Genomic DNA, 12,872 nt, shown 5'->3' with positions numbered 1-12,872 from the left:
ATAGAATTCCTTCATATCCCAAGTTTAGTACTACACCCTTGAGACAAAAAGCAATATAGTGTATAAGATAGGAAGTGATGATTTAAGCTAATACTAGGACATGAACTACAAAAGGGCCACACATAGTAAGTTGGAGAGGTCAGGGATTGTAGTTGAATAAGAGTGGCAGGAAGCCTGGAAATCATTGTTAATATATTTTAATTTTTTTAAATGTCCTACCTCTTGATACAGTATATCAACATTTATTGAGTGTCCAATGTACAGGATTCTATATTGGTACTTTAGAGTACATAGTGATCATCCATTTTTTTTTTTTTTTTTTTTTTTTTTTTATGTTTCAGGTTCTTATTTAAATTCTAGTTAGTTAACATACAGTGTAATATTTGTTTCAGGAGTAGAATTTAGTGATTCATTGTTTTCATCATCCCTGCTTTTTTTTTTTTTTTTTTTTAAATGTTTATTTATATTTTGAGAGAGACAGAGACAGAGCATGAGCCGGGGAGGGGCAGAGAGAGAGGGAGACACAGAATCTGAAGCAGGCTCCAGGCTCCGAGCTGTCAGCACAGAGCCTGACACGGGGCTTGAACTCACAAGCCATGAGATCATGACCTGAGCCCAAGTCAGACACTTAACCAACTGAGCCACCCAGGTGCCCCTTGATCATCCCTGCTTTTAAAGAGTTTGTAGTCTAGTATTAGGAAAAGATACATATCTGAGTAATTAAAATACACGAGTCATTATAAGATATGTTCTTTTAGAAAGATATAAAATATAGAGGGTTTAGAGAAGGAAGAGAGGAAGAGAGCACATGGTGGCAGCAGGAGACAGTGTGTGATAAGAAAAGAGCTCAGGAGAGGGGACATTTCCTTATAGAATGGTTACTATTTGAAGAAGTAGAAATTGTATGAGGAAGGGAATTCCAGATAGAGGACAGTAAGGTACAGGGACATATAGGGATGAATAGAACAATAAACTGGAAATGTATTGTGCAGTTAAATTGTAGAGGATTTTGAATGCCAGATTGAGTGCTGAGGAGCTGAATCTATTGGTAAGTAATAAAACATTACTAAAGGCTTTTGGGCAGAGGAGCAAATTTGAGTCTTAGAAAATACAGTTGAATCTTAAGATTAATTGAGAACAGTCTGTAGGTTGAAACTATATTTTGAAGTAATCCAAATGAGGGGGATTGAAGGCAAGATAGTGAAAAGGAATAGATTTTGGTGATATTTTAAAAGTGGAACCAGTGAGATTTGCTAGAAGTTGTAGGAAAGTAAAAGTTACTCTAAGGCAAGATCGCTAAATGCAAAATCTGAATTCTAATTGGATTCTAGATTAGAGAAAACAGCTATAAAGAACATAAATGGGATGATTTGTATCCCATTTGAATATGGACCATATATCAGATACAGGTATAATATTAAATTTCTGGAGTGTGATTCTGCTGTTGTGGTTATATAGGAGGGTGTCCTTGACCTTGGGAGATATATCCTGAAGTGTTTGGGGGTGGGGCACCTGATTGGCTCAGTCGGTTAAGCATCCGACTTTGGCTTAGGTCATGATCTTGCAGTTCATGCATTTGAGTCCCGTGTTGGGGTCTGTGCTGACAGCTTGGAGCCTGGAGCCTGCTTCAGATTCTGTGTTTCCCTCTCTCTCTGCTTCTCCCCTGCTCATACTCTGTGTATCTTTAAAAAATAAATAAACATTAAAAAAAAACTGTTTGGGGTTAAAATATCATGAAGTGTTCAACTTACAGAAATGATTCAACAAAAAAAAAAAAGGAGAGGAAGAATATATAGAAACAAAGCAAATGTGGCAAAATAAAATGTTAATCAGTGAATTTAGGTAGAGTATGTGGGTGTTCATTGTACTTTTTTCTCAACTGTTCTGTAGGTTTGAATTTTTAAAAAATAGTTGAGGGAGGGGCGCCTGGATGGCACAGTCAGTTAGGTGTCCAACTTCGGCTCAGGTCATGATTTCTCAGTTTGTGAGTTCGAGTCCTGCGTCGGGCTCTGTGCTGACAGCTCAGAGCCTGGAGCCTGCTTCAGATTCTCCTTCTCTCCTTCTCTCCTTCTCTCTCCTTTTCTCTCTTCCTTCTCTCCTTCCCTTCCCCCACTTGTGCTCTGTCTGTATCAAAAATAAATAAATGTAAAAAATAATTGAGGGAGTACAAGGTAAATGTAGGGTTTTGAGCCTGGGTAACTAGGAGAACATGTGCCAGTAAGTGGGAAGGTAGAGAGAAAACGTTTGATTTTAGGCACGTTGAGTTTGAGGTAACATCTAGATGGCCAGATTGAGCAGGCTGTTAGAAATTTGGGTTTGGTGATGAGGCAAGGATGTGAAAGTTGATCATGGACAAGTTATATTTAAAGTCATCAGTGTTACTTGTCCAAGGAGAGTGCAGAGAGGTAGAGGAAGGATGAGATAAAACCTTGAGGAAGTACAAGTGGTAGGAGTATTTTATAAATAATCACAGAGGTGGGAGGAAAATGAAAAGAATACTATACCATGGCATAATAGGTGAGGGAGGACTTTATAGAAAAAAGAAGCAAGAGAGTTAACAGATTCTGAGATGCTGCAGATGTTTGAAGGAGGGTGAGGGTAGATGGATTTCAAGGGTCATTTGTGGCCCTGGTAAGCAGTTATTTTATTTTATTTTATTTTATTTTATTTTATTTTATTTTATTTTTATTTTTTATTTTATTTTATTTTATTTTAATTTTTTTAATGTTTGTTTATTTTTGAGAGAGAGACAGAGTGTGAGCAGGGGAGGGGCAGAGACAGAGGGAGGCATAGAATCTGAAGCAGGCTCTAGGCTCTGAGCTGTCAGCACAGAACCAAACGTGGGGCTCAAACTCATGAACTGTGAGATCATGACCTCAGCCCAAGTCGGACATTTAACTGACTGAGCCACCCAGGCACCCCTCTGGTAGGCAGTTTTATTTAAAAAAAAAAATTTTTTTTTAACGTTTATTTATTTTTGAGACAGGGAGAGACAGAGCATGAACAGGGGAGGGTCACAGAGAGAGGGAGACACAGAATCTGAAACTGGCTCCAGGCTCTGAGCTGTCAGCACAGAGCCCGACGCGGGGCTCGAACCCACCGACCGCGAGATTGTGACCTGAGCCGAAGTCAGACGCTTAACCGACTAAGCCACCCAGGCGCCCCTCTGGTAGGCAGTTTTAAATAGTGGTTGAGTAGAAGATAGATTGTAAGGAATTAGTGGGTGCTAAAGAAGTGGAGGTTGTAATTGTAAATGGTTCTTTTCAAATTTAGCCTGATTTCAAGTAATAGGATAGAAGGTTGATTGTTATTAGGGTAAAGGCATGGAGTTTATTTGTAGACCAAGTGTAAGATGCTGACAAAATAACAGCTTATAACAGCTTATAGATATTTAAGATCCTCAAAAGCAGATCATGTGATCACAAGCACGATATGGAGTTTCAGCATTGGTAAGGAGGCAGGACATTTATTTCTGCAAAAGCAAATGGTATCAAGGGTGATGACAGAGAAGGACATTGAGGAGAGAAAGCTCACATTGGGTAATTGCCTATTTCTTTTCAGTAATGGTGAATTATTTGCTAAGAGTGAGAAATGCTAGGGGTAAAGGACTAGAAAATAGAAAAGATGTTAAAACAGCTATAAGGAGGGGCGCCTGGATGTCTCAGTCGGTTAAGCATCAGACTTCGGCTCAGGTCATAATCTCGCGGTCCGTGAGTTTGAGCCCCGTGTCGGGCTCTGTGCTGACAGCTCAGAGCCTGGAGCCAGTTTCAGATTCTGTGTCTCCCTCTCTCTCTGACCCTCCCCTGTTCATGCTCTGTCTCTCTCTGTCTCAAAAAAAATAAATAAACGTTAAAAAAAACAAACAAACAGCTATACAGAATATAAGAAAGCAACAGCAGGTAAATAAGAAGCTTTTACAGCAGTGAGGGGCCACTTTATTTACTATTAATTTCTGTAGCTTGCTTCCATTATGTTCTTTAGCCATGCTTTATAGTTCAGGCATTGCATCCAAGATGATAGACTTTGGGGGGTGATTTAGCACTTCAGATAAGAAAGATGGACACATTAAAGGGAGTGCAATAATTTAGAGCAATGTTAAATGACTATGAAGTTCAGGCTGGGTAGAAAATAAATGAAGCCGTGATTAGGATGAAGATGCCTTCTGTTTGAATATAGAGGTGCCTCAATATTTTGCCCTCATTTCTCTGCATACACTCTTCTTCTGGGCAATTGCATACATCCTGTGTCTTCAGCTTTCATCTGAGGCTAACTTACAAACCTCTCCCTTTGGTTTGGCCTCACATTGAGCTATAGACTGTTACACATCACTTGAGTTTCCTGTAGACATTTCATAAGCTGTGTGTCCCAACTTGAACTTCTCTTTCATACCATCTTGTTCTGCCTGACTTTCTCATTTTTACAGAGGGCCCCACCATATCTCATTTCCCAAGGCTTGGAACTGTAGTCATTTGCATTTTATTTTCTCCCTTCTGTCTCTAACTGTTCACAAATGGTTGGATCTATTTCCCTTATCTGTTCCCTCCTTTCCTGGTCACTAACTGAGGTCAAGCCCTGTTACTATTCACATAGACTGTCAGTGCTTCAGCCCTTTTCTTTCCGTTTTGGCACTGGCCAGAGTAGTCTCTGTAATGCAGTTCTTGGTCAGAGTACTTCCTAGAAATCTTTAATCTTAAATAACCCCTTATGGAATTACATATTAACTCTTTATAAGACCTTCCTTTGAGGGTCATTTATGGCATAATCCAAATAAGTTTTCCCACTTTTAGCTACTGTTTAGTCTTATTCCACTTTGAATATACTAAGCAGGTTACCCTCTGTGTGACTTGTCCCTATCACCACTTGTACACATGGTAGCCGTCCATCAAGGCTGAGTTCAAAGTTCACTTACTTCTTGAAATTTTTTCTGTCATTGCATGACTTGATTTGTATACTATCTCTACCCCTTCATTCCTTATTTTCATCCATTAAAAAAAAATTTTTTTTAACATTTATTCATTTTTGAGAGCGAGAGAGACAGAGCTTGAGCGGGGGAGGGGCAGAGAGAGAGGGAGACACAGAATCAGAAGCAGGCTCCAGGCTCCAAGCTGTCGGCACAGGGCCTGATGCGGGGCTCGGACTCATGGATTGCGAGATCATGACCTGAGCCGAAGTCAAGACGCTCAACCGACTGAGCCACCCAGGTGCCCCTCATCCATTTCTGTTGCGTCTTATCCCTCCCGTTAGTTTGTAAGTTACTTGGGAGTAATAGCTATGTCCTTTTAATTTTTGACTTTCCACAGTACTTAAACGTAGCATGTATTGAGTATTACAGATCTGGGCAGGAGAACAGAGATTAGAGTATGGGAGCTTTGTGGAGGTGTTCAGGAGTTAAGGAGCATTTATGATATAGATAAATAAGTTGACTCCATGGTCTAAAAGTTCTGAAAGGTAAGGTTTTTATAGTGAGGACAGGAGTTCACTCTGGGAAGATGTAGAAAGAGTATATAGCACATGAGAGTAAAAAATGTATGCCCATATAATGGATATACATATACATCATCAGTATCACCCTCTACCCCATTCCACTTGCTGTAGAACAAAAAGCCAACTATGACGTGGAATTTTGGAATACAGAATGTACCATAAGTCAGCCTTTCCATTATACTTTAGTTATCTGAGTACTGGTTTTAGTTCTGGATCTCACAACTAAAGAGAAACTTGTTTAGGGAAAAAAGTTGCAAGAAAACAGGAAAGTAGCACCAGTTAATAAAGTTCATGGAAATGGTGATTAATCATCAATATGGAGAAGGGGAGCTTGAAGGATACTTTAAAATAGTATTTGTCGGGTCCCCTATCAAATGCTCTGAGGGGCCAGGCGACTAACAGATGAGTGAAGCTGGATGAATATAAGAAAATCTGATACTCTTCATTGTGAAGAGGCAATACCTGGGGTCAGAGGGCTTATGGGAAGGATACAGAAATCCTTTTCCAAAGGGGGTAACTGTTCCTCCCCTCCAGCTGATTGTTGCCATTCACATAATTTAGTTAACAAAATGTTGTGAGCCCACATTAATGCAGACCAAATAAAATATATCTTTGTAGCTTAATTTCTACATTAAAAAATATAGTTTAGGGGCACCTGGGTGGCTCAGTCAGTTAAGCGTCCAACTTCGGCTCTGGTCATGATCTCACAGTTCATGGGTTTGAGCCCCGCGTCTGGCTCTGTGCTGACAGCTCAGAGTCTGGAGCCTGCTTCGGATTCTGTGTCTCCCTCTCTCTCTGCCCCTCCCCTGCTCACGCTCTGTCTCCCTCTCTCAAAAATAAACAAACATTTAAAAAAAATTTTTTTTAATGTAGTTTAGATCATGTAAATAATAACTTGCTTCTTGCTTTTCCGGGTTTAAATTACAACATGGGGGCACCTGGCTGACTCGGTAGAGCATGCGACTCTCGACCTCGGGGTCGTGAGTTCAAGCCCCACATTGGGCATGGAGCCTACTTAAAAAAAAATTACAACATGGAGATGTAGTTAGTAGACTTATAAAGAACTTGTTGAGCCGTTAAACATGGAGAAACATCATTCTGGGCTGGTAGTTGAAACCTCTATAAGTTTTCAAAGTCTTCTCTTTGCCTTTTCTTCCTTGTGTATTACAGAGTTTAATACGTGCTTGATATGCACGGTAAGACTTGGTAAATATTAGTTTTTCTTGTTATCAATGGGGAAAAAAATTAAGTCTCTCCCTAAAGATATTTTAAATAGGAAAGAAAATCTGTTTTAAACTTTGAAGTTTAATTATTATAGCCTGGAAGCAAAGGCATTAGAGGCATAAATGAGAGCCCTAAGGTCTTTCTTGACCTACGATTTTTGTAAATTATGCTAATATTTTTATAGATATCATAACTAATAAATTGAATCTATGCTGTTTTAGTTACTGTGCTAAGATTTTTATGCAGTCCTATTTAATCATCAAAACACTCTTATGAGGGAGTACTATTAACTGTATTTTTCAGAAGAGGAAATTGAGGCTTATATAGCTTAAGTAACTTATCCAGGATCACATAGGCAAATTATGGCAGGTCTGGATTTGACTCTAGGCCTTTATGACTGGAGAATCTGAATTTTTAATCATTAAATTAAATTGATGATTGCTATTTAGGAAGTTAACTTCATAGCCAGGCATTTTACTAAAAATTATACAATCTTACACTTTAGTTTTCTTTTTGTCAGAAATCGAGTCCCCAGTGAGTTTTATCTATGGATGGCCTGAAGAGGGCACCACAGCAACACTGTTTCCCCATTGCTTGTAGTGCTTCATATACTAAATGATATAAAGTTTAGATCTTTCTGCCTGAACCTGGATATATTTTAAGGAGGAAAAAGGCACAGTTGAAAAATTAAGATCAATCAGCTGCAAGTTTTTGATAAGTTTGAGGTGACCGTTACTATTTATAATTTCAAATAAGATCTCTACAGTATATAAATTAGAAAATTGATATATATTTTGCCTTGACCAGGAGAAATAGATCTGAGATCGGGTGAATTGAGGTGGAAAATGTGTAAATTGAAGAAAAATCAGGAATAGTTGCAGAAAGAAAAAATCCAAGAGCTACCAGGTTATTACTAGTCTAAGTCATATTTTTGAGACCTTTGCTTCTCTGTGTTAACTGTGAATGTTGAATAAGGAAAGATATTTCAGTGTTATAAAATAATAGGTTTTTCAGAAAAAGTAATAATGATAATAGTTGAAACGTATTCCTGTTGTGTGTGTCACGTATTCTGTTTCTTTATACAGTTGAACTTATTTAATCGTTATAACAACCATGTGAAATAGGTCCTGTTATTATCCTTATTTTAAAGATGAGGAAACTAAGACACAGAGGGGTTAAGTAACTTCCTCAAAGTCATACAGGCAGTAAGTGGCTGAGCAAGGAATTGAGCCCATGCAGTCTGGTTCCAAACTCCAAGCTGTTAATCCCAGTACTATTGTCTCCCTTCCTTAACAAGTTTTTAAAATTCTTATAATTAGCTCATGAAAATACATAATAAAATGGACTTTTCTTTATTCAGCAGAAGTTATGGCAGGTCTGTGGCTATGCCAGACTAGAATTTACAAGAGCTATAAATTTCCATCTTACAGTTGATCCTCACTTGCTGATCTCTGAAAATTACCTAACTACTTTGTTTTAGATTTTTTATATTTACTTATAAATGAGAACTTGAGTATTAGGTGAAAAATTTAAAAATCCAGATATAAAATCTAGAAAAACTTTTAAAAAAATTTATTTATTTATTTATTTTGAGACAGAGAAAGAAAGAGTAAGTGGGGGAGGGGCAGAAAGCGAGAATCCCAAGCAAGAATCCTGGGGTTCAATCCCAGGAACTGTGAGATCATGACTTGGGCCGAAATCAAGAGTCAGATAGATTCTCAACTGACTGAGCCACCCAAGCACCCCTAGAAAACCTTTTTCATTATTAGTGGATTGGATTACCAGGGTCATTCTGTCAACACAGTTTTTATTAAAATAAAGGATAGGAATTTTCCCTAACTCTTGTTACTTAGAACCCACAGAGATCAATTAAAGTGACTTGAATGAAAAGTTATAAGAATAGTTTATTTTAAAAATGCTGTGTGGATGCCTGGGTGGCTCAGTCAGTTAAGTGTCTGACTTTGGATCTGGTCATGATCTCACAGTTCATGAGTTTGAGCCTTGCATTGGGCTGTCTGCTGTCAGCACAGACCCTGCTTCACATTCTCTGTCCCCTTCTCTGTCTGCCCCTCCCGCACTTGTTCTCTCTTTCCCTCTCTCTCAAAAAAAACAAAAATTTAAAAATAAATAAAAACACTGTAAATATTCTTCCTTCCAACTGGCATTTCTGTTAAAATATGTGCAGTTTTTTTTTTTTTTTTAAAGTGGCGGGGAGAGGGCCAGAGAGAAAGGGAGAGAGAATTTCAAGCAGACTCCATGCTCAGTGCAGAGCCCAACGTGGGGCTTGATCCCGGGATTCTGGGATCATGACCTGAGCCAAAATCAACAGTCAGATGCTCAACTGACTGAGCCATCCAGGTGCCCCCAAATATGTGCAATATTATTTTCCTTCTTTTTCTTTTTTTTTATTTGAGAGAGAGCTTGTGAGCAGGGGCGAGGGGCAGAGGGAGAGGGAGAACAAGAGAACCTCAAGTAGGCTCCATGTTCAGCACAGAGCCTGACATGGGGCTCTATCCCATGACCCTGGAATTATAACCTGAGCTAAAAGCAAGAGTGGATACTCAACCAGCTGAGCCACGCTGGTGCCCCGAAATATGTGCAATTTTATTTTTTTATTTTTATTTTAGAGAGAAAGCGAGGGAGCACAAGCAGGAGAGAGGGAGAGAGGGGGAAAGAGAGAAGAGAGGGAGGGGAGAGAGAGAGGGAGAGGGAGGGGGGGAGAGAGAGAGAGAGAGGGAGAGAGAATCTTAAAAAGGCTCCATGCTGAGTGTGGAGTCCAGTGCAGGGCTCTATCCCATGACCTTGGCCAAAATCAAGAATCAGAAGCCCAAAATCAAGAGTCAGAAGCTCAACCGACTAAGCCACCCAGGTGCCTCTCAAGTGTATTTTAGTAGGCAGCAATAATCTCACCAAGAGAGATTTATTCCTTAGTAGTGATAAAAGCGGCAATACAGTCAAGACAAATGAGCACTTACTTTAGTACTATAAAGATTAAGTTGGGTCTGGAGCTATTCTGATTCTGCGGTGAAAATCTGATGCTGACCACTTACTGGTAATGCAGATTCTGCAAGTGAAAGGACATGGTTCAGAACAAGACTGCCCCCAACTTCAGATGCCAGCTGCAGGTGGGATCCCAGGTTCCCTGTACTTCTGACCAACTAGCTACAGATCTGTGTGTGTGTGTGTGTGTGTGTGTGTGTGTGTGTGTGCGCGCGCGCGCGTGTGCGTGCGTGTGTATGTGTGTGTGGTTGTAGGAGGTGGCTTCCCCACAAGCCCCCCCTCAGGTTTGATAATTCCCTAGAACAACTCACAGAACTCAGGAGAGCACTGTTACTTATGATCACAGTTTTATTTTAAAGATTACAAATAAGGATTAGCGAAGAGACCCACAGAGTGAGGTCTGGAAGGGTTCTAGATAGAGCTTTTGTGTTCTTTCTCTGTAGAATCAGGTTGTGTCACCCTCCTAGCATTGATAAATTTGTTAAACAGGAAGCTCCACTGAGCTTTGGTGTTCAGAGTTACTTGTTTGTTTCTTTACTACCAGCCAGGATTGATTGAATCTCCAGCTCCCTTCCTCTTTTCCCTCCCTTCACCTCACTTCCCTTCCCTAGAGGTCAGGCTGTCTTAAATCCCCCCATCCCACCCTCTAATCATATTGATCTTTCTGGTGATTGGCCCTCATCCTGAGTTATCTCATCTCAAAGCATAAACTCAAGTGTGATCTGACGGCTTATGAATAACAAAGACACTATGTTTTCAAAGACACTATGTTAGGAAATTCCAAGGAATTTCCCTCTAGGGAACCTGGGACTAAGTAAGGCCAGTCAGATTCTGTATTATACAACTGGAGCATAGGCATTATTCTGCTTACAGTGATTTTCTTGTGATTTATTTATTTATTTACTTATTTACATTTTAAAAAATGTTTATTCCTTTATTTTTGAGAGAGAGAGAGAAAGAGAGAGAGAGAGTGTGAGCACACATGTGCACAAGCCGGGGAGGGGCAGAGAGAGAGAGGGAGACGGGATCCAAAGCAGGCTCTGTGCTGTCAGCACACTCTATGTTAAAACTGCTATGTTTTAGGGGCGCCTGGGTGGCGCAGTCGGTTAAGCGTCCGACTTCAGCCAGGTCACGATCTCGCGGTCCGAGAGTTCGAGCCCCGCGTCGGGCTCTGGGCTGATGGCTCGGAGCCTGGAGCCTGTTTCTGATTCTGTGTCTCCCTCTCTCTCTGCCCCTCCCCCATTCATGCTCTGTCTCTCTCTGTCCCAAAAATAAATAAACGTTGAAAAAAAAATTAAAAAAAAAAAAAAACTGCTATGTTTTAATCATAGCAAATATCTTTCTTTTCTTCCAGGAGTCTGGAGCACCTATTCTCACAGATGATGTTAGTTTACAAGTGTTTATGGATCACTTGAAGAAACTTGCTGTGTCAAGTGCTGCTTGAAGTGCTAAACATATTAAGGACACTTAAGATGAAATAATACTTCAATTTCCTTTTTCAGTTTATCTGTGGAGACCAATACAGGTATCTCTCTAGACTCTTTGTATTAGTATGGTTTGAGACATGTGGAAAAATGTTCACATTTGTAGAATAAGCTGGAATATAAGAGCAATAAGAACAAATTTATTTTGCTTGCCACAGTATTATGGCTGGTTTTAGAAATCTGAGGTCTTTATAACTTAATTATGTTAAAGAGTTGAAATAGAGTTGGCCTTGCACTACAGAGACATAACTCATTTGTATATTGCAGAAAAATACAAAGTGGCACTGAATGTCCTTGCTGACTTTTTGAAAACTTGTTTCTTGATTTTAACCAAGTAAGCAAAATCATTGACAGTAATGATAAATGTGAACATTTTTGCCTATTCATTGAAATATATCTGTGATTTTCAAGCACTTATGTATACACCTTTTTCTGTACTTATTCTGTTAAGGCAGATTTATTTTTATGATGATTTGTTTAGGAATTATTTGACTTTATATATGGTAATTTTCATGAAGATAATTTAATGTTTTTGGTCATTTGGAAAAATAGTTTAGAGATGGAAAGTTTTTTGGGGTAACAATCCCACAACTGACAAATGTGAAATTCCCATAAAGTACCCAACCTATGTAATGAGACGTGATAAGTTTTTTAAAAAGGGAGATAGAAAATAAACCATTTTGTCAGAATGCGTTTTAGGAAGGCTTTGCAGTAAAATAACTGTCATCACTACTAAAGCAAATTTGGTTTTTACTGCATGGTTATGTTGTTTCCCCTTGTTTTTCTGAGGTAAATTTTACATTATATCCTTCAGTATTTTAACACTATTTTGGGAGTTTACATATTATTTCTTATTTCTGCTTCCATATTGTGAAATGTATTAAGTTCTTACTCAAACAGTATTATATAATATTTTGTTGAATTATATCATGTGGTGATGCTCAGTTTTATTTTGATTTATTCATTAGTATAATTCACTTTTACCTTTTAAAGTTTACTTGCAGCAAATGTTTACATTGCTAAAGCCAGATATGTTTGACAATGAAATTTATATCAAGTACTGCAAATAAAAGGTGGTGCTATGATAAATGCTTGGAAGGACAGTTTGATGATTGTACTTGCATGAACACAATCGTATGATAAAACAGAAACTTAAAAAAAAATGTTTATATGTTGTATTCAATTAAATAAATTGCTCTGTTCCATTTTATTTGAATTGAACTGTGCTAGGCCTAAATACCAATAAAATATACTTTTTCTGTGTTTTCCTGCTTACTTCAAAGTCTAATAAAGCCTGAGAAGCCTGATGTAAAATTAGACCAATTATAAAATCTGCTATGAGTAGATTAAAAAGTATTCATTTTTTAAGAATAGCTTTATTGGGGTTTAATTCACACACCCACACAATTCACCCATTTAAAGTGTACAGCTCAGAGGTTCTTAGAATATTCAGAGTTGTGTAATCATCGACCACAGTTATTTTAAATGTTTTTATGTATTTTTGAGGAAGAGAGGAAGAGCACAAACAGGGGAGGGGCAGAGAAAGAGGGAGACGGGGGTGTGAAGCAGACTCTGCAGTGACAGCAGAGAGCCTGATGGGGAGTCAAACTCACAAGCTGTGAGATCATGACCTGAGCCTAAGACAGATGCTTAACCAACAGAACCACTCAGGTATCCCAA

General features: G+C 38.8%; 1 protein-coding gene across 4 annotated transcripts in view; it reads left to right on the top strand.

The window, feature by feature from the left end:
* Positions 1–12,456, top strand: part of SEC23A (SEC23 homolog A, COPII coat complex component) — a 76,918-nt gene extending 64,462 nt beyond the window's left edge. For all 4 annotated transcript variants that reach the window (XM_047861323.1, XM_047861322.1, XM_047861324.1 and 1 more), the window contains one exon: positions 11,063–12,456. In XM_047861323.1, coding sequence (XP_047717279.1) covers positions 11,063–11,152 — 90 coding nt within the window. In that variant the 3' untranslated portion in view covers positions 11,153–12,456. The remainder of the gene's footprint in view (positions 1–11,062) is intronic.
* Positions 12,457–12,872: the final 416 nt, after the last annotated feature.

Source organism: Prionailurus viverrinus, chromosome B3, assembly GCF_022837055.1.
Source record: "Prionailurus viverrinus isolate Anna chromosome B3, UM_Priviv_1.0, whole genome shotgun sequence".
NCBI lineage: Eukaryota > Metazoa > Chordata > Mammalia > Carnivora > Felidae > Prionailurus > Prionailurus viverrinus.
The sequence above is the reverse complement of the archived record's forward strand: the minus strand, read 5'-3'. Positions and strand labels throughout refer to the sequence as shown.